General features: G+C 39.8%; 1 protein-coding gene and 1 long non-coding RNA gene across 4 annotated transcripts in view; both read right to left on the bottom strand.

Annotated features, from left to right (window-relative positions):
* Positions 1 to 22,440, bottom strand: part of LOC309327694 — a 105,445-nt gene that overhangs the window by 7,849 nt on the left and 75,156 nt on the right. The window lies entirely within an intron of this gene.
* Positions 1 to 22,440, bottom strand: part of METTL15 (methyltransferase 15, mitochondrial 12S rRNA N4-cytidine) — an 83,041-nt gene that overhangs the window by 3,753 nt on the left and 56,848 nt on the right. For all 3 annotated transcript variants that reach the window (XM_081835578.1, XM_081835580.1, XM_081835579.1), the window contains 2 exons: positions 11,320 to 11,511; positions 8,994 to 9,172 (listed from right to left, as the gene is read on the bottom strand). In XM_081835578.1, the coding sequence (XP_081691704.1) occupies positions 8,994 to 9,172; positions 11,320 to 11,511 (371 nt within the window). The remainder of the gene's footprint in view (positions 1 to 8,993; positions 9,173 to 11,319; positions 11,512 to 22,440) is intronic.

The following is a 22,440-nucleotide window of genomic DNA, read 5'->3' as shown; positions in this document are numbered from 1 at the left end:
TCAGTCACTCTGCCTTCCAGACTATCCTCTCTGCCCCTTTGGCTCCAGAGAACGGATCCTAGGCATTTACATGAAAGCATGTGTTGTCATCTTCCACTTGCCTACAAGCTAAAAGCAAATGGAAGAATCAGCTAGGAACTTTTTTTGGGGGGGGGTTAACACATATTATTTATGATCTTGGATGTATTTATGGCATCCAGTCTCTTATTTTATGTACTTGGATAGAATAAAGAAACAGACAAAAGGAAAATTCAGCACACTGTGTATAGAAGACCGACACCTGAGCCAAGCAAAGAGATCTGGGAAAAAAGATATATGGCAAGACATATGTCTCCTTATGTCCAATAAATCTAAAAATATACCTTCATTTATAGGTTAAATCCTTCATCTTAATGAAAAAAGCAATTCTTCCATATACTGTAAAGCTCACTGTGGTAAGCACTTAAATGAGTAACTATAAACAGTATCAGTGTGGTCAATGCTCTTACGGTATTCTTTGATAAAGATGAAACAATGTGCTTAAAACCTGAATATGAAGGGAAATCTCTCCTTTGTGCACGTCCCTTGTTCCTTAAGAAGAAAATTATGAAGTCATGCCCTCATAAGCAAGGAACCACTCCTGGGTCTCTCTCTACTTGTGGCCTCCCTAGAAACATCCAGCTGACTACTCATGTAAACTACTCATGTAAACAGAATACTAAACTAGATGGATCCTTGGTTTGATCCATCAGGGTCTTATGCATTTTGCCTGGCTTGGCAATTTCCATAGGGAAGGAATTGCTTCCTCTCACCTCCTCTGGGGCAGCCTAGTTAACATCAAACCTATCCATTCTGAAGGAAATCAGCCCTGAGTGCTCACTGGAAGGACAGATCCTGAAGCTGAGGCTCCAATACTTTGGCCACATCATGAGAAGAGAAGATTACCTGGAAAAGACCCTGGTGATGGGAAAGATTGAGGGCACAAGGAGAAGGGGGTGACAGAGGACGAGATGGTTGGACAGTGTTCTTAAAGCTACTAACATGAGTTTGACCAAACTGCGGGAGGCAGTGGAAGACAGGAGTGCCTGGTGTGCTCTGGTCCATGGGCTCACAAAGAGTTGGGCATGACTAAATGACTAAACAGTAACAACAAAGTTAACATTACCTCTCATCAAGAACATAATCAGTATTGAATTTCATCTGCCTTTAAATTTGAATTACTGAACTAGCAGGTCCAAGAACAGATAAAACATCTACAAGGAAAGAACATGCTCTATATCTTGGATCCAGAATAGCTGTTCTACAAATGGTTGTCACTGAAGCTTTTTTGCAGCTAATTGAGCAATGCATGCCCCATGGTGGTCTGCAGAGCTGATGGGGATGACATCTAGATTAGCCACCCTGAGCAAGCAAATGAAAAGTCAAGGTACAATTTATTCTTATGAACGAACAGAGTGACTGTGGCAGAAAGCTCATGAAAAATTAGATCTTTCTCAGGTAGTCATCTGGACCATCAAGGACGAGATGATGACCACTCGGTGGCTTGCTGTTACCAATCTACCAGGCGCTTAGTGGATTGAACTGCTCATGCTTGTTTCAACTTAAACACCAGAGCTTAGGAAGAGTCCATAGGTGTACCTTTCACACTGTCTTGTTTAGTTTTGTTGGATATTTCTCAATATTTATGTAGCCTGGGGAGGTATACAAAAGAAGCTGATCATGTGCATACTCAACCCTTGTCCTTCCAAGTTTTCATGAACAGCTAGAGGCAGACTAGCTGAGTGAGTGGAAGGGTGCTTAATGATGTGGTTCCTGTAAACTTAAAACAGGCTTCTTCAAACACTTCTGAAGCAGCTCCCTCTTGGTTCCACCATGTAGGATAAATTCCAGCTGGACTCAAACATTCCATCCCTGAGAAAGGTGCTCAGGTTTTAGGAGGCCTTTCTATATTTTCTATATCTAGGGCTTTCAGTTCTAGATGTGGATTTTCTATACTTAGGCCTAATATTGGAATGGAAACAGCCCCAGTCTCAATGACTGATGACCTTTGCCAAGAAGTACATACCTATCAGTTGTACTAGATCTGTCAGCAGCTTTAAATACCATGATATCCATCTGAATTGCTTAGCAACTTTGCTTTAAAATGTTATTCAGGTCCGGGACAGTTGACTGCAAAAGGTGGTGGTGGGAGAACTCTTCTCAACACATTACCCATTGGCCTCTGGCTTCCCCTCAGGGTTCCATCTTACATGAAACCATTCAGAGATTTAGAGAAAAGTGTCACCAATATGCAGATGATGCACAGTTCTCTCTTCTTTCCATCTATAGATACTATTGCCATTGTAAATAAGTACCCGGGACAGTAATGGACTGGATGTGGGCTACCAAACTGAAGCCTAGTCTAGAGAAGACAGGTCTCATGGGTCCATAAGAGTGTTGATCCATGATTTAATTAATGTTCGTTGGGATTTTACTTCCCTTAAGAACACAAAATGTTCTCAATAGAATGTTTTTGCTCACCTTAGGTTGCTGCACCAAATATTCCCATTCCTGGAGATTGTAGATTGGCTATGGGAATATCTTTCTTAGTTACATCATATCTAGACTACTGGAATGCAGCCTATCTAGGTTGCCTTTGAAAAAATATCCATAAACTTACAACTGGTCCAGAATATGACAGCCGCATTTGTTAATGGGAGCTACCTATCACAAGGATCTGCACTGGCTTCTAGTTTGTTTCGGTCCCCAATTCAAAATTCTATTAATGACCTGTAAAGCCATGTTATGATTTGGGCCAGTATATCCGAAGAACTACTTTTTCTTGTATGAACCTACTTGCTTTATTAAGATCATCATCTTAGGTTCTCATATCCTATACATATTATCCTTCTGACTGTGACCAGGGAGACCTCATTGTAGTCATGCCAAGGTTCCAGAATTCCCTTCCTAGGAAACCTTGTATTGGCATTTTGGTGGCTGGCAAAGATCATCCTTCTTAGAAAAGCCTCTGGCTAAGATGCTTTTTATGCTACAAAGATGTAGTGTCGGTTGTAATCATCATCTGCTGCTGCTTTTACAAGGACGTTTTTATAGATTATGCTTTAGCTCACTGTTTTATGCCCCTTAAGTTTTGTAATGTTTGTTTAATGTTTCATTGTTTTAATAATGATGTTGTAAGCTGTCTTGACTATTCTTAGGAAAAGTAGGTACAAAAATTTTAAATAAATATGTTTATCTCTGCTGGGGTCTGCCAGGAGAAAAAACAACAGAAAGAATTTAGTAGTGTATTCCTTCTATCCTCTTTTAATTGGACTAGCCCAGCCAGGAAGAGATGTATGTTATTTCATTCTTAATCATTTAAACGCAGGAACATTTGTGGATCCGGGGGGTGGGGGGAATCCATCATGTTCTGACCTTTCCACAAAAAAGAATTGCCAATGGAAGAAAAATCTTGCTTGGTAACAGGCTTTACTACGGATAATAATAGAACAAAATTTGTATGGGAAGCATGCAAAATAGATTTCATTCATAAAAAAAACCCCATGCTTCTGGCAAGATGAATGATTTAAAATCCCAAGGAGAGAAATTATCCTTTTTTAGTTTTGGGATACCCTGATGTTGCTTACACTATTGAAAATCTAATAGATTCACATGTTAAAATGCATTGAAACTTTAAGCTTCAGAATGAAATTAGCAACGTGCAGTGCCTGCCAATGGGCAGCATTCAAGTCCCCTGTGAGACAGAGTGTGTGGCAGACTTCAAAAATTAATTCTGAGCGGGCACCTGTTTACAGGAATTTCCTGTTGGATCTGAATCACATTTAATAAGTTTCAATGACGCAGCTTATGTCCTTTTCTCTAGGCTTTCTTAATAAATGTGGATGTATATCACATATCCATCTGAAACTTAAGCAATATTACATATTTCAAGACATTAGTTAAGTGTCTGTGAACTTGGATAGATCTGGATAAACTAGATTTACCTACCAAGATTCTTTTTAATTGCCTTTTTGGCCCATAAACTTATGTTCTCATCAAGAGAATCTTAAAGGCTTACATAATCTTACTTGTCTGTGAACAAGTCACAAATCTAAATGAAAGCAAGTGGGAAAAAGTCACGAAAGCTATCAGGTAACAAGGAACACCAGCCACCAAAAGGAAAGATCAGAAGGAGGGAAGAACAGGGCCAGTCCTACCATTAGGAGGAGTGAGACAATTGCCTCAGGCAGCAGTTACTAGGGGGCAATGGTGGTTGCCCGCCACCCTTTAGTCACTCCTCCTGAGCCCCCTGGCCATTTCCCTCTGTGTCACTGTGGCATCATACACCCCTAAACTAGCCTGCCGCACTCAGATATACTGGCAGACATATTTCATTGTCAGAAGTGAAGTAAGATTCAACTGCTAGTCCAGTCAGCTTCTGTACATGGAATGAGGAGACTATTTTGCCCTTTGCCTTAGGCAGTAAAATGTCTTGGTTTGGCCCTGGGGAAGAATACAATAGGTACACTGAGATGTCCAATCTTTTTGTATCATTAGACAACACCTAGATGTTAGCAGATGTATCAGGGCTCATGACTACGACTTGCGAATGAGTAAGATAAAAGACTGTGTCACTAGTCCAGCACAGTAGTTTAGTAGTAACTACTACCCATCTTATATAATCTGACTAATGCTTACAAAGGGACGACCTTCCCTTCCACAGGAACAAAGAAAAACAAAATGCAAAACAAGTGAGCAATAGCAATAAAGATAAAGAAATCCTGGAGGGCCTGCAGTGCTGAGATTTCTGCCTTTGTAAAAGGCCCATCTGCCCTTGTTTTCGATGTAGGTTTGGAGTGCTGTCACACCTCGCCCTTACTGTACTGCCCAAAGCAGCGGCGGCACCACACAGACAAAGGGGGCCTGGCAACTCAAAACATCTGGGATTGACTACTAGCATGCACTGTATAGGGGGCTGCTCCTGAAGACCAGTCAGAGCCTTCAGTTGGTTCAAAAATAAAAATGCATCTGCTCGGCAGCGGAGTGGCATGGGTTACGTGAAACAATCTCGTCCCAATTCTGAAATGACGTCAATGAATTCCTGTGTGTTTTGAGTGCAATTCAGAGTGCTGGCTTTTACCTAGATAGCCCTGTATTTGGGAGAGAGATTTCTCAAGCCCTGTTTGTGCTTTGAATGTACAGTGGTACCTCGGGTTACATACGCTTCAGGTTACATATGCTTCAGGTTACAGACTCCCCTAACCCAGAAATATTACCTTGGGGTAAGAACTTTGCTTCAGGATGAGAACAGAAATCGTGCTCCGGCAGCACGGCGGCAACAGGAGGTCCCATTAGCTAAAGTGGTGCTTCAGGTTAAGAACAGTTTTGGGTTAAGAACGGACCTCTGGAACGAATAAAGTACTTAACCCGAGGTACCACTGTATATGGTAGGATTCTTCACTGAGTCCTCCTGCTTGGGGAGTAACTGGAATACTCCCTTCCTCCCTTTACAATGCCTGATGCCTACAGCCATTACCTCGCAGAGACAGGTAAAAACTTTTTATCCAACCAGGCATTTTATAATTCTGTATACAGTTGTATCTTGGTTGTTGAATACCCTGGAACTCGGACATTTTGGCTCCCAGACGCTGCAAACCCAGAAGTGATTGTTCTGGTTTGCAAATGTTCTTTTGGAACCCGAACGTCCAGTGGGGCAATCAGAAGCTGCAATTTGGTTTCCGAACGTTTTGGAAATCGAACGGACTTCCGGAACAGATTCTGTTCGACTTCCAAGGTATGACTGTATTGCTGTTTTCAGTACTGGAACTTTACTGCAACTGTTTTACCTTCTCTGTGCAGTCTTTAGCTTTTGCAGTTATGTATGTGTGCATGGGTTTCTACTGTCATTTTTTCAAAGCCACTTCAAACAATTCTGAAAAGGTGGCGTACAAATCTATTTAATAATAATACACAGCAACAGCACAGGTCTTTCCATTAGCCCTTTGAATGTAAAGTTGAGTTAAAGTTTTACAAGAGAGTTTGCTTCATGTATAAGCACAGAATCAAGTATTAAAAGTTTAAGGGACAAGTCACCTCCTATTCTGCGATAAATGATCAACCAGCAGATGGCAATGTCCATTCTTCAGTAGCTTTGGATTGCTCAAGTTCCTATAGTCTCTGCACCTTGACAGCCAATAAAAGGTTTACTCTAGGCATCATCCCTGCCATTTCATCACAGCTAGCTCCTCAGACCATTGTTGGGGCAAACATAACCCATCAAGGGTAACTGTAAAGGTATTTGTCTGGACAGGTACTTTGTGCTCTGAGAATGCAGGGTTGCTGACTGGGAAGAGGAAATGTATTTTATGTATTACATTTATATTTCAATGCAAAACCTTTAGAATGCCCTCAGTGTAAAGTGGCATATATCCAAAGTATTTTGCAAATGGCCCTTGCTCTGTATTGTCCTGCCCCAGGGATGATGAAAAGGTTCAGAAAATGTTTTAGCTATCTGGCCAAAAAGTTTGATCTTATGCTGGTGGAACTTTTTCCTGCTTCTTTGCAGAGAATTTATTTATATTGACAATTTATATACTGCTGAACTACAGTTGTCACTAAGTGGTGTACTCAGTACAGACAAAAAATAAATTAAAACTATAAAATCGCAATACAGTTAAAATACCTACTGGAATAAAAAAAGTAGGTACTTGAAGTTCAACAGGATGAGGCCCATAATACCTGAATGCACAGCTCCTAATGGGTACCAGTTGTGCATTTGAGCCATCGGAGGCCACTAACAATGACTCCTCCAAAGACCTTAATGACCAGGCAGGATAACATATCAAAGGGGAGAGGTAAACGTTACAGTTTACCAGGATGGTTTGAACACATTACAATTGAAATTTATGAAGTCTCTATGGCCATTCCTTAAACGGTGGATGAGTTATAGTAAGGGTAGCACTGCAAACATGGCCCCTGTAAAATTTAAGAGGTCTTTTACTGAATCTTGTGAATCATTGTTCTTGCTGTATCAGAGTTGTCACAGTCATGTAACTGTGGACTTAGGAAAAGGCTTAAAGGCAATCTATACCGTCTGACAGATCATCTATACCAAGCATCCTCAAAATTTAACAATTCTAATTACTCACTTTGGTTTGCTCACTGCAATGTGTAACCTTCCAGATAAAACTGTATTGACCACCTGATAGAAACTACAACGAAGAACTTCTATCCTGGGATACAAAGACAAAACAGCTTTCTCTAGGAGCCAAAGTACAGTGGCATACATGTGCTGTGTGCAAAAAATCTACCGTTGGCACCTTCACTTACAAGAACCTGAACTAGCACAGGTGAGAAAGTTACTGCCAGAAACCCTAGAAAGCTGTTGCCAGTCAGTGTAGACTGGGCTTGATGGATCAATGGTCTGATTCAGTAAAAAGCAGCTTCCTATATTCATTCACAACACTCCTAGGAACATGATGATGGCTGAATTTAGCAAACAGTCACGTGTTCATGTGATGCCTTCTTTGGCCAAATGATACAAAAATGAGAGTGTTCACTCACTCAACTCATTAAAAACTTGCACAGTGAAATAGTTGAAAGATGGCATTGTTGTGTACTGCACGTTCTCCATGCACCCAGATAGAGGCAGGAATCACTGTTTGCTCAAGAATCCATAAGAAATGGACCTCAACTTATTTGGAAGCTGTTTTTCAGCTGAAGTTTTCAGAAAGTCTTATAGAGTAAATTAAAAAATCAGCATAAATGACAAGTTAATTTTTAAAAAATGCAGCAAGATGTTAAAAAACAAAAAGTCTTGATTAAAGGTTTTTCATGTGGCACCATGAAAAACAAAGATGGCTCCAGGCAAACCTCTCTGGGAAAATAATTCCAAGGCAAGGTACCAGAATTGAAAAGGACTTGTCTTTCATCAACAGCCACTTTACTTAAGATAGTGGGGGGACTTTGAATAAGTACTCTGAGACCCACCTTAAAAGTCCAGGCAGATTTAAGGAGGATCAGATGGCCCTTTAGAAATCTGGAAGGTTTCTGGAAACAGCTGCCAAGATTGTATGCCTCAATAAGCCCTCCCAAATTCACCTTGTTAGCATCGGTGAAATATTTCATTACTCTGAGCAGTACCTGTCAACCTAGCAGTTTGAAAGCACACTAGTGCATGTAGATAAATAGGCATCACTGTGGTGGGAAGGTAAACAGCGTTTCCGTGCGCTCTGGTTTCCGCCACGGTGTTCTGTTGTGCCAGAAGCGGTTCAGTCATGCTGGTCATATGACCTAGAAAGCTGTCTGTGCACAAATGCCGGCTCCCTCAGTCTGAAAAACAAGATGAGTGTCGAAACCCCATAGTCACTTTTGACTGGACTTAATTGTCCAGGGGTCCTTTACTTTTTAAAATCAATAATGTCTACCTGTGTGTGCAATGGAAATCCACTTGGGCAACAGGATTTCTGTTTTCTCCCCTCTCCAGCCTCTCATACCCCCTCCCCCCAAATCTGCTCTGCTGGGTCATCCAATGCTTCAGGGTATATTTTTGGGTGTGCAGATGGCTGCAGTGGGGAGCAGAGAATGGGGAAGACTCAGTGATTATGCCATGTTGGACCGCACCCTATTTATACCAAAAAGAGAAATCAGTTAGTAGACCGTTATTTTACTAGGTGGGCAATTGCTTCTTCTTCCTTCGCAACTACATCCAATTGTGTGAAATTAAGACAGAAGCTTTGTTGTTTCGGGTAACTGAACGCTTCTCAACAATAGTGATAAAACAGATCCTTTGTTTTTGTCATCCAGGGTTTCACCTTGGTAGGCAAAATTAAAAACGTCTTCGTGTAAAGTCTATTATTAAACTAATCAGCATCCAACAATATAAAAAAGATAGAGCATATGGAAAAATAGCTGACATCAGAGCAGGATAGACAGGATTAGATCTTGCATGATTTCAAGTACAAATAGATCCCTCTGGGACTTAGTGGATTAATATTTTCTCTCTCTCAGACACTGCTCGGAATTAATGAGGGTACCTGCAACAATGCTGGCAAGCTGCTGAGTCCTGGTGATGGGGTAGATACTGCGTGCCTGAACAACTGCTGAAGCTATTTTCTTGGCGTGCCTCTCCTCCCCGTATGTTCTCAGGATGGACGCAAGTGCCTGTTGATCTAAAGCATTCACAACATCAGCAGCGGTGGGCATGTCAGGATACCTACGCACAAGAACAGCCAATTAGTTCACTGACGTCAGCTTTCATTGACAAGGGGTGAAGCTTCACAGCATTGAGACATAAAGTCAAACACATATTCACTGCATGCAAGTGCTTCTGAGATTTCTCAATAAGAGGCAGAGATCATTTTAAAGCAGAAATAGCTCCTATCTTGTAAATCACCTCTTATTAATTCACATGGAGGCTTTCTCCCTCCAACCCTACCTCCTAATATTAATTAGCTATAAAGAGTAGTTGAGATGCCTTTTATCATAAACTTTAACATTATAGCAGTAGCTCAAATAAAATTCGAAAGACAAAACACTGCTAAGGCTGCCTTGGCTTGTATAATGCCAGGAGATGAACTCATTTTACAAGCAGATATTTTTCCAAGACATCACATTGCTTGATCTATTTCCTGATAAAAAAAAGAGAACCTTAATCTCTGTGACCTTTTCCCTCACATCTGGTGTTATGAAAAATGATCTTCTGTGAGGTATTTAATGATCACTTAAAGGTCTCTCAATTCAGAAATGGTCTCTCTTTTAGAAGAAAGGTAGTAGAAATGATCAGCCTGGATAACACTCCCAGAACCAGCATTTCTTTCATTTGCCTTTTTGGAATGATGTGAGGTATTTTATGTATCAGCAGCAGCAGAGGCTGATTCAGAGTCCTGTGTGCTCATCACAGGCAAGGGATTTTGTTATAAACATTAGACCACCCAAATCCACAAGAAACAGTACAATCAGGTTGTACAATAGTACAAACTTAAGTGAGATTTATTGACCTGAACCAATGTGACAATTTAGACACCAGAAAAACGTTGTGAGGCAAAGAAGTTTGTGTGCTTTAAGATTTCCCCCCAGTACTGTTCCAAAATGCGGGGGGCAGGGAGGATCTTCAGAATTATAGATCTCCCAGAAACTGCAAAGTTAGGAGACCATTGAATCAAAAATTATTATTTGTATTGCTTCTTTATTTGGATTATTTCATTTTACCTCATTAAAAAAAACCAACCACACACACACTGTGTTATTAAATTTCAACAGGACTAAAGTATATTTCTTTCTTTCTTTTGGAGGTCAGGGGTTGATTGTGCTTTGAGTGACAGGAAATCTGTCAAGCCCCTTAGCAATCTCATTTAATGGTTAATCATTCTTAAGAGAAATATACATGACTGATTTCAAGTGTAATTTATACGGATCTTGGCTTAGGTTATGCTTTTCCTGGCTATATTAATTTGCATTTTTAATACCATGGACACTCTGATGATTTTTATATACAGAGCTTCTGGAAATATTTTTTGACTAAAATCTTTAAAAGTGGTCTCTAATGTATTCATTCATTCTATCTGCTCTATCAATCTGTGCATCAGACACCAAAGTTCTGCCAGTACTGAAGCCATCGGAATTGTACTAGCTCATTGCCATTGTAAACTATAGATGTTCCACTTGGCTCATCTAACAGTAGGCTCAATGCAATACTGATTCTAGAATACTTTTTAATGAAGTGTATTTATCGTTGAAGACACTTGGCAGGTTATACACAGCTGCTATACATTCAGTAAAATGTACAGCCACACAATGTAATACTCCAGTTTTCCACACTGACACTAGTAGGCAACAGTTATCTATGTGGGGCCATTTCAAAATGGGCAATGCCTTGAAGTCAGTTTTAATTCAGAAGCTTAAGGAGTTTTTGTTTATATTGTTTACAATTCCAAGAAACCACCTGGAAGAAAAGCATAATTGATCTAATCAAAAGGAGAGGAAAGATGCATATATAGGAATTGCCTCATTGGTCATACTCCAGCGAATCTTTTACATACATTTCAGTTCTGTGTTCCATATGGTTTGCTGTTGCTGTCATCAACCATAGTTTCTATTTTAAATGCCAGACTTAAAATCCACGCGTTTGCAAACATTTGTAACAAGCCAATAAGCAAAACAAACACTGGCACTAAGGCCTACACACTGAACATTAGGGAAAGTATTCTGCCATGGGGGGCGGGGAGATGATTTATGGTGCATATGCAGAGGTAAATATGGGGATTTGATCACAGCTCTGCAACCTGAAAAGGAAATTAAATTCAGCATGCTAGTGAAAAATTGATTTCTTGTTGAAGAAAGAAATGTTTTATCAATATGTACCTGCCACCATCCATCCTCATGTCCAAAGGACCATCTTTTCTTAGGGAAAAACCTCTTTCTGGAGTATCAAGTTGCATCGAAGAGCAACCAGCATCCAAAAGAACTCCATCCAGACTCCCTGGCTGCACTCCAGCCAAGGTTAACAAGGCTTCTGCTTGACTAAACTGTCCAAGAAGAGCTTGGATTTGTTGCCTACAAGAAAAAAAGAAGAGAAAATAATATATATATAGTTAGCAGAAGGATAGCAATGCTTAACTTAATTTCCTCCTGGATCCCTATGCATATAATCAGCAACTCCTTCATCCGAAGTCAGCAGCATTGTGACTGGAATGTCTATTGTCATTGCAATCTGGTATGCTTACTTGGATAAGAACCTAACAGAAGTTCAAAAACCGTTTAAGTCTTTGTTCTACCTATGAAAAAATTAAAATGCAACACAAGTGCCCTATGATATAAAACATGGGTAGGCAAACTAAGGCCCGGGGGCCGTATCCGGCCCAATCGCCTTCTAAATCCGGCCTGCGGACAGTCCGGGAATCAGCATGTTTTTACATGAGTAGAATGTGTGCTTTTATTTAAAATGCATCTCTGGGTTATTTGCAGGGCATAGGAATTCGTTCATTTTTCTCTCTCTTCAAAATATAGTCCGCCCCCCACCGCAAGGTCTAAGGGACAGTAGACCGGCCCCCTGCTGAAAAAGTTTGCTGACTCCTGATATAAAATAAGGCCACAGATGGCTGCTTTATGTGTCAAAATACATGGGTGTGTAACTTTTTTAGTTCTAAAGAAGGAAATTAAACTCAGAGTTGCTGTTTGATCTCTTAAATCCACACTGTTGCTTTATTCAAAGCATAGCACTTGCAACATCAAGAGAAACAGTGATTGTCCCAAGCGAACACATTGCTTCCTCAACTGGTGCACTCATTTTGTCAAGATCACCAAGGTGAATGAAATAACTCCCAGAGGTACACAATGAACCTAACCACCAAAGGTCTACTCATAAATTAACAGCCTTGCTACTGCTGCCAGATCAATACCTGAATGAGGCTATGTGGAGGCATTTTTCAACTGGTTAATTGAGAAGTTGGGTGTGTGGGAAGGAAATTGGATTGAATAATGTGGTGTTCAGGGGCCTGTCAGAATGTGTCAGGGGGTACAAGTGTCAATTAGGGATGGACAAGCAAGTGAAAGGTATGTCCAACAGAAATAGAGCACAACTTTTCATTCTCAAGGTGTCTTGTTATCATTTCCCATTTATTTAGTTTTAAAAGACTATGTTCCACCCCACCCAGAGGGAAACTAGACTGATCTGTGTCTGGTTAAGAAAATTTGATGACATCTAAGCTCTGAAGAAAGTAAAATGGATGTGCAGCAATTCAAGGTCCTTAGCACATTATTATTTTTCCATAATTCACCTCTTTCCCCAGAAGACTCATAAAATCCTTGAGTAGTAGTATTTCTACTTTTCAAATGGGAAACTGTATGAGACAAAGGATGCAATTTTAAGTGAGCTGTCCAAGGATGAATAGTAATGATGATAAAATTGGATTGGCATTTAGGAAATTCACAACCCAAGGGTTTATAACTTCAAACATTGACTTTATCATAACCATCTTAGATATCCACACACACACACACACACACACACACACACACACAATTTTTTTGGCCCTCGCCACTTTTCCCCTCCATTTTGCCTAGCATCCACACTTGAATGGCATTCTAACTACTATCTGAAATATTCAACTAATTCTTTTGCATTCCTTTTCTTTGCCTTTGTTCCTAATTCCTTTACATTAGGGCTTCTTCATTTTAAAGAAATATTTTAAACAAATTGCTGTTAAAATGTCTGTTGCTCCTGCTTTAACAATAATACTGCCTGTTGTGTAAAAGCCACAGAAATAAAGTGGGGGTGGGGACAGGTCTTTGCACCTACGATCACTTTCACAGCTATTGTTCGGCAGTTCATAGCAAGGGTAGGTAATTCCCAAATCACAGCATTCTATTCATGTCACTTGCTGCTTAATCTTAGCAGTTAACTGCCGCCTGCCAACACTAGCAACCCAAAGTGTTTCGCTTAATGTAAGGAACATGCCAAAAGTCAATGCTTTCGAAAAGAAGCTTATTTCCAAACTTCAAACAGAAAGGTCTATTTACAGATTCAGCTTTTTTCCGTGAGATAGTTAACATGTATGCCTACAAGTGACAATTTGCATGGACACTCGCTTGGAAAGGGGCTCAGTCAACTGTTATACAGTGATTACTCTCAAAAGCTAGCAATTCAGGATGGGTTTGAACAGGGCTAAAACTTCTACAGCCATTGACTTTCTGACAGAGCAGCTCCAATTATTATTTTTATTGAATAAAGACCAAGCCCTTGGGGGCGGGGCGGGGAATGTTTTTAAAAATTGGGAGGAGAAACTGGCATAGAAAGAAAGCTAAGAGTACATAGTTTGGGGTTTTTTTTGGGGGGGGGGAAGAGTCCCATCGACTGCAAGAAGATCAAACCTCTCCATTCTTAAGGAAATCAGCCCTGAGTGCTCACTGGAAGGACAGATCCTGAAGCTGAAACTCCAATACTTTGGCCACCTCATGAGAAGAGAAGACTCCCTGGAAAAGACCCTGATGTTGGGAAGATGGAGGGCACAAGGAGAAGGGGACGACAGAGGACAAGATGGTTGGACAGTGTTCTCAAAGCTACCAGCATGAGTCTGACCAAACTGTGGGAGGCAGTGGAAGACAGAAGTGCCTGGCGTGCTCTGGTCCATGGGGTCACGAAGAGTCGGACACAACTAAATGACTAAACAACAACAAATGGGGGAAAAGCAACTGGGCTGATTTTCAGTGATGCATGTGTGTGTGTGTGTCTGTAGGGGGTTTGTCTTCTAGTGATAGTGCACAAGCAACCAGCCACTTATTTCCGGATAAATGGTGTCAGTAGGGGATGATTTGCAGAGAACTGAGGGGGAGTTAACCCTTTCTTCCCTGCCCAATGTTTTCTCCTCAGCCAGTTTTAAACCCATGTCTGTGATGGGGCTAGAATCTAAATTGTGCAAAATTATTTGGGAAGGCTATGTTGCGAAGCAAATAATAAAAAAAAGTGTTAGCGAGGGACAGGCCCACCACTTCCCAACTGCAAATGCCCCTTCTTCACCCCAAAGCAGCAGCCATTCCAGTTTAATGTTATAATGGGGCCCTCATAACTTGTAGTTCTAGCACTCAAGTGGAATGTTCCTCTAGGTACATTCACTTCAATTGGTTTTCCATTGTTACTGATGTTCACAGAAGAAGGTATTAACAGGCACCAGAAAACATGGTCTTTAGATTCAGCATTGTTAAGGGAACATTGAAAGAAGGTTCAAGAGAATTCTCATCCAGGCTTGTCAGAACTCAGTTCAAGTAGCCAACAGAAAAGAGACTTAACCAAAACATTGCTTGATACTATGGATATGGGGATGACCAGAAAGAGAACTGTATTTAGGACACCCTGCGATACTATTCAAGGTACCAAGTAATCCAATTGTTTCAGTCACTACTGCTGAGCTTTTAAGCTGTCAGCTGGAACAGATCTGGTTGCAGACGTTAAATTTCCCATTTATCTGGGAAACTTTCAAGGAAGCTGCATTGACTTCTTGAACAAAACTACAGCTTTCTTGGCCATTTTTAAAAAAATCTCAAGAGCTCTCTCTCTCTCGCTCTGTGTGTGTGTGTGTGTTTGTGTGTGTGTGTGTGTGTGTGTGTGAGAGAGAGAGAGAGAGAGAGAGAGAGAGAGAGAGAAAGAGAGAGAGAGAGAGATTTGGACAGAAAGACACACATCAGTACCTCCCCTGCCCCACTTTGCTACCCAGCATCGGAAGTGTTTGTTTTTATATAGGGGATTTTTGCATTGGTGTTATGCCATAAACACCAGCTGAGAGATTTCTGGTGACAACATATAGACCTGATGCCAGCAACCCAAAGCAACTAATGGTCATTCAGAGGTCTTGCTGATGAACACACTGTTCCAATTACCTCAGCAGGATGTGTGTACAATAATTACTGCCATGTTGGAATCATACACAAGATGCTCTGCCTTAAGGGAGGAGAAATGAAACTTCACTCTGACCAATATGGCACTTGTTTCCCAATGAATAGATGGAAGGTGATTCACTCTGCCTGTTGATGTAAACGTTTTGCTAAGACAATGTTCATCCTTTTAAAAATATTTTAGATCCTTCAAATCCCTTTTGGCTGTTTTATCTGTTGGCTCTGCCACCTTTATTTTGTGTTTTTATTGCTGTTTCATGTATTTTATGGGAATGGATTCTTTTTACTTTGTTTGAAGCTACCTTGAAACCACCTGGAATGAAAGGCAGAATATAAATCCTATAAATAAATAACACCCAGTTCAAGAATGCTAAGAATATCAGTCTGACAATGAGGAGTCAATGTCTCTTGTGTCAGCAGGTCCTCCAGGTGAGCGTTGTAACTCAATAGGCTGGCATTGTAATCAGAATCCTGTCCAGCATAAACAGTCTCGTTCCCTAGGACAGTTGTTCTGAAGCCAGCAGCTATAGTTCAGAGACTGCCTGCGTTCCCTGGTCACTCTACATACAGCACCATCTAGAGTACCCAAGAACAGACTCAGGTCCTGGCAGGATATTTGAATGAGATATACTCAGTCTAGCTTCTAAACTGTTGCAACCTACTCAAGATCTTCTGCTGATACTCCTCTGACAGACAGAAGCTTGTACAGGTATGTGTTGAGGACCACTCTCCAAGAAATGGAGGATGAGGAAACAGTTCTTTCTCTTCCTGACAACTACGTGGACTATCTTCTTTGCAACAAACAAACAACCGCTGTGTCTGATCTGAATGTGTAGATACACCTCCACAGGTCACAGAACCAGAGTTGGAAAGGATCACAAAGATCTTAAAAGTCCAACCACTTTCCAAAGCAGGAAATCCATTGCTGGGCATCTATTTTGTGCTTAAAAACATATAATGAAGATGAGGCCACCACCTACCAGGATAGCCTGTTCGACGGTTGAATAACCCATACCACTAGGAAATTCTTTCTAATATTTACTCTTAATCCTTTATCTTGCAATTGGAACCCTTCTGTTTGGGCCCTATTGCTTGCCTGCAGCATTATTTAGATGTCTGGGTCACCATGTCATTGTGACGTGCTTCAGGGATCCCTGTTCATGCTTCACCTTTTGACAAGCCCCAAATACCCTGGAGGCAATTCCACTTCACCTTCACCAAATCCAATACCCACAACTACTAGCTATGTTAGGATAAGGAAAGAGATAATGGACCAGGGTGTGAGGAGAAGATATATAACTAAAGAGCAACTCTGACTGATCTCTGCATACTATGTGCTTCAAAACAAAATAAAAAAATTCCTTCCAGTAGCACCTTAAAGACCAACTGAGTTAGTTCTAGGTATGAGCTTTCGTGTGCATGCACACTTCTTCAGATACACTGAAGTGTGCATGCACACGAAAGCTCATACCTAGAACTAACTCAGTTGGTCTTTAAGGTGCTACTGGAAGGAATTTTTTTATTTTGTTTTGACCATGGCAGACCAACACGGCTACCTATCTGTAACATGTGCTTCAAAGCCACTATGTGATAAGGGAGGTTCCTCCCTTTGCCAGAGTCAATTTAGTTTTGTCTCTGCCTCCTGTCTCAAGGGCATGGCTTCTCCCAAAGGATTTAGAATTCCCCACCCCCACAGGAGAGTTTTATTTTATCTTTAAACTCATTTAATGTCTCAGGAGGAATAAGTATGTCTGTATGGAGATAATGCAAAGACTGTGGACAGCAAATATACAGGACAGTAACAGCAAGCAAGCAAACAAAATGAAAGATTACAAAACAGTAATATTTGGAATTCTTCCTCTGTCGAAGCCTATGAAGGTTTAATTGTTTTTTAAAACCCACATTTAGTGGTTAGAGATAACTGCAGATATTGCTTTAATGATAACTTTTATCTACATCTTTAAATTCACATTATAGTTCTCTGCCCCAAGACAAACAGTGGGAGTGTAACCAAAAAACAGGTAAAAAATATGAAGATTTCTTTTTTATGGCAGTTTCTAACACACACATACCCCAATATTTTTTTTAAGAAGTTAAATGATGCAGAAACATGAAAAAATATTAGTGTTTACCATTATTTGTGTGTAGTTGCAGCTTCCGTATGTGTAATCCAAAAGCCTCTCAATTCTAAGCAAGACAGCACAACTTCTCACACAACCTAGCCCACAATGTATTTAGGCACCAAATATTCATTGTTCGTCTATAGGTAGTGATGCAAATCCAATCCAAAATAATAGAATTTTAAATCTGAATGTGACGGACCTTCTGTTAAAGATGGTTGTTTTCAGACTTTCAAACTTCAGACAGTACAGTTCCTATTTCTGTCAATTAGGATCTTGACGATATGGGGTTTCATGGAAAGTGCAGGTACGAAACGCTAACGTTTTCTGTATTTTTGGGAGGTTGAGATGAGCCCAACAGCTAAACTCTAACCACCAAGATTGTATATTGTGAACCAGCTCTCTGCAAATGATGTTTAAATGCTAATCACTTTATGCCTAAATTCCCAAGATGACATACAAAGGCAACAAAGAACGAAACAACAAGTGGAACTCTCTTCCATGGCACACCAGAGCTGGACCCCTTGTGCTTTCAATCTTTTTGCTGGCAAGCAAAGACTTTTCAGTTTACAGCCCTTTGGCCTCCAGGTATTGTATATTTTATTCCCTGCCCCACCACTCTGTTTTTCTTCTTTTTGTATGTGCTTTTAAATGGTTTTGAGTGTTTCTAGTGCTGTTTAATAGAGTTACTTAGTTGATTTGTTTAAAAAAATATTTCTAATGATTGTGTGTTTTTAGCTGCATCTGTTTTAATCTATGCTATGAGCCATTTTGGATTCTGTACTGGGAAAGGCCAGGTGTTAAATAAACGAATGCATACACACACAAAAACAAAACCTGTGTCTGGCACAAGTTCTCAAATTAAAAATAAGATAAAATTATTTGAATGGAAAAATATTGTGTCTCAGTAGGCAGAATATGCTACATCTATCCACAAATCACAGGAAGCTCAAATTTATATTGAGACCTCAGGACACTGAGCAATTTTAGGAAAGAATCACATGCTTCAACTATGGCCAGGTTAAGCTTTTTGTTGTTCCAGGTTCTGTCAGCAGCCATCAATCTCTGAACGTAAAGAAAATGAAAAATGGCAGGATGGAAAAAAAATCCAATTTCTTTTAATATACACTGCAAGAAAAGCTCATATTCTCAAATTTAACAACTGTCATTCATGGCTTCCTACTGCAAATGAAAAACCACAGAAATGTTAATTTCAAGCACCTATAGACTGTACTGTACAATTTAATTACACTACAAACTCCAAATGACATATTCAAGAGTCCAGGTATTTGGAATTTATGGTCAAAAACCCACAATGGGTTAAAGGGCTCTATAGCTAAATGGTCATATTTAGGATACAAAACATATTGTATAGAGCAACTGGAAGAAAGGACAATCCCACTAGCGCCTGATGAAGAAAATGATCTATTGGTTTTCTTCCTCACCAAATTTTCCTCCAACAGATGTACACCAGAAGGACATAATGAAAAGCACACTTTTATTCCAGAAGCAGGCTGTTGAGATATATGGGGTTGCACAAGGAGCAAAATTAGTCTCAAATATATAATACCTACAAGATTGGGAATCCTTTACCTTTTTGACACCTTACCTTTTTTTTAAAAAAAAATCATGTTAACACAAACCTCAGTTTTGGTGTTCATTTATCATAAGAAAGTATCAGAGGGTTATTTAAAGCAATTGGCAAATTATAAATTAAGACCTGATTACTAGCTTCTAATAAAAGACACCCCTCAGTTCATTTCTCCACTTATTTAATTCAGATGAGTAATCTTGTAGCTAAATGGCATAATAGAGGTGTACCATTATACCACACAAGAAATTATAATTTTAGAAACAGACACAAGATTACCCTTGACAAGTTGCTTATGGATTTACACAATTTTCCTGGCTGGTTCACACCACGAGGGCTACAGCCACAGACTGAACAAGACTTTGCTTCATCTCTGGTCGCCCAATTAAACATGAAAAAAAGAACGGGTTAATAGTATACTGACACTTCTGCTGCTTATGCGTAAGTTGTTCTGTTTATGGTTGCAATTTTAAAAATAGTAATAAATAATAGAACAAAAGATAACATACTGGTGTGGAGAAATTTACTGACCACTAACACTGGCTTGGGCCACATGACCCGGAAGCTGTACGCCGGCTCCCTTGGCCAATAAAGCGAGATGAGCGCCACAACCACAGAGTCGGACACGACTGGACCTAATGGTCAGGGGTCCCTTTACCTTTTAACACTGGCTTAATTTAGTGACCATAGGTTTGAAGCAGCTGAGTGATCAATAAAACCAGCCTTGGGCATGACACCATCACACAAACAATGGAAAGGTTCTAGTCTCCTTGACTGAGAGGGAGAGCCTTTTGCTTGAGCAAGAGTCCCAGTAAGAGTTTTAAATATTCACAGAACATCACAAATTGTAACAATTGTTTATGATATTAAATAAGTATATCCATGTGCATTTAAGACGAAAAAATCTGGAATAGTATATTGCTGGGGGAAAGTTAGGAAAATGACTAGCACTGGTCTACATTCAGAAGAGAGATGCAATGTGGTCAATTTCAATGTATGTACCGTAATATAATTTTACATGTGCTATAATGCCACTTGTGTGATGACATAAACCAGTACTTCTGAATGCAAATGCAGCCATATTTTGAAGAGGCATGAATGTGCTTTCTATTACTCAGTTTCACTTGAACACTCTCAACCATCTGCTTTGACCCAGCAAAATGCTATACTGTAGTATCAACTGCGTTTGACCAAACTGCGGGAGGCAGTGGAAGACAGGAGTGCCTGGCGTGCTCTGGTCCATGGGGTCACGAAGACTCGGACACGACTAAACGACTAAACAACAAGTATCAACTGCACAATAACTTCAACCAATCAACCAACTCTTCTTTGCAAAATGCACTTAAGTATTGGTCATTACATAGAATCAAGCAATTCCAAAACTTCAGATCTCCAGTTGATGAATACATTCTTACTCATTTCTCCCAACTCACAAGTGCAATCCTAAGCATGTTTCTTTTGAGACAGGTTCAATGTATTCAATGGAGGTTACTCACTAGTAAGTGGTTTTAGGATTGTAGCCTTCACTTTTTCAAATATATGCGATTTATTACCAAGCAGTAATGCAGTATTATTCAATCTCCATAAATTTACACATCATTCTGGAAACATTTTGGCCATGAACTACAAGTCTCCTGCATAGTTAAGTCCCATTTTTATTTAATCATATCAATTCAATTTAATATTGCTAAATGTTCCTTACATTTGTGCTAATTTAAAACGCATCTGTGTATTCATCAGGGTGTAAAAACTAATTCTGATTTTTAAAACAGACAGAAATATTAAGGGTTCAGAAAGTAGATGAAAATGGACTGTCAAAACAGTTCTGTTGCTACATATGCATACCCTTAGCATAGTTAATGGTAGTGCTGGATGAATCAATGAATGATAAAAGGACTATGCCTCTTACAAGGTCTTTAGTAATTGCAAGAGCTGCCTAAGTTGCCACAGCAAATTCCAAGTTAAATTAAATCCTTACAACACAAGATGGTGAATATTTTTGGCTATGGGAATCTACAGTGAAACACAAGCATAGACAGTGCACTCTCAGATCTTCCAGTCTACTTCTTTCAACCTAAGTTTGATCAAAGAAACCTAAGTTCCCCAATTCACCTTTAACTAGTGCATAAAAACATGGTGCAATTCATTTTTAATAAAAAATCTGATTCTCTTTAAATGAGACTAGTTAATGATATCATTGTGCAAGGTTTTCAATAGAAATAATGTCATTTCAACTGGAAGTTTGTGGTAGGGTAGACTGACTACTGAGAACAGGCATTATTATTTGTGTACCTACATAGGAACATCTAGAAAGCACTTACAGTATCTCTCTCTTCCCCTTTATCAATAGATTTGTTAGCAAGGTTTTACTTGTATCCACAACAAAGCCATTTCTGGCAAACCAAATGCACTATACACACATACACATTTAAATGAAGGTGAAATATATACAAAATACTACTTTTCAAATTCTTCTTTACAAACTCTGTAAAAATATAAAATGCTTCTACAGCAGGGTTTCCCAGACTTGGGTCTCCAGCTGTTGTTGGACCACAGCTCCCATCATCCCTAACTAGCAGGAGCAGTGGTCAGGGATGATGGGAAGTGTAGTCCAAAACAGCTGGAGATGGGGGCACTGAGAGTAAGGCTCCCTTTTTAAATAGCAATCTAAGCCATTTTTTCAGAAAATAAAACCACATATGTGAAAAGGAATAATAACATAACTTTTTAAAATCTCTGAAATGCAAATAGGGGAGGTGATTAAATTTGATGAGAATTCCACGTATTATTGCGGGCTTCCCATTTTGTCCCTTACAAAAACCCTTTTTGTTTTGATGACTTTCCAACAAGATTTTAAATAAATAAAAAGCTGTAGTCAGATGAGTTCATTAGGAAGTGATGCGTGAACTGGAAAAACTTACAGAGAAATCAACTACCTAGGGAATTACAGTGAACAGTCACTTCTGCCATCTCTCTTGGAATAAGCATGTCACTGTGTTAAGGATGTCATTCTCTGTAAGGCTGCCAGGCATACAGGTGCAACAGGAAGAGGGAAAAGGTCACTGCCTCGCCCACTGTTCAAGACATTTTAAAACCTGATACACAACATTATTTATTTTATACCTCGACACAAAACATTGTGACTGAACAGGATGCAGCCTTTCTCATGAGGTCCTTAACAATTCAGTAGCCTCTAAGTGCGAGGAAAACGGCCCTGTCTTTCCATTTTCATCTGGCAGCAGGTAGGTTCTCTGCTTTGGCTTAAAACAATTCCAAATTTTCCAATGGTAAAACATGGCTAATGTAGTTATTATACAACATCTCTCCAAGCTGGTGTCCAGGAGAATTTTTTTCCTGACAATCCCTTGCATATTGGCTTTCGCA

Source organism: Podarcis erhardii (genome assembly GCF_964252035.2).
Source record: "Podarcis erhardii genome assembly, chromosome: 1".
Classification (NCBI taxonomy): domain Eukaryota; kingdom Metazoa; phylum Chordata; class Lepidosauria; order Squamata; family Lacertidae; genus Podarcis; species Podarcis erhardii.
This window is presented reverse-complemented; position numbering and strand designations above follow the sequence as displayed.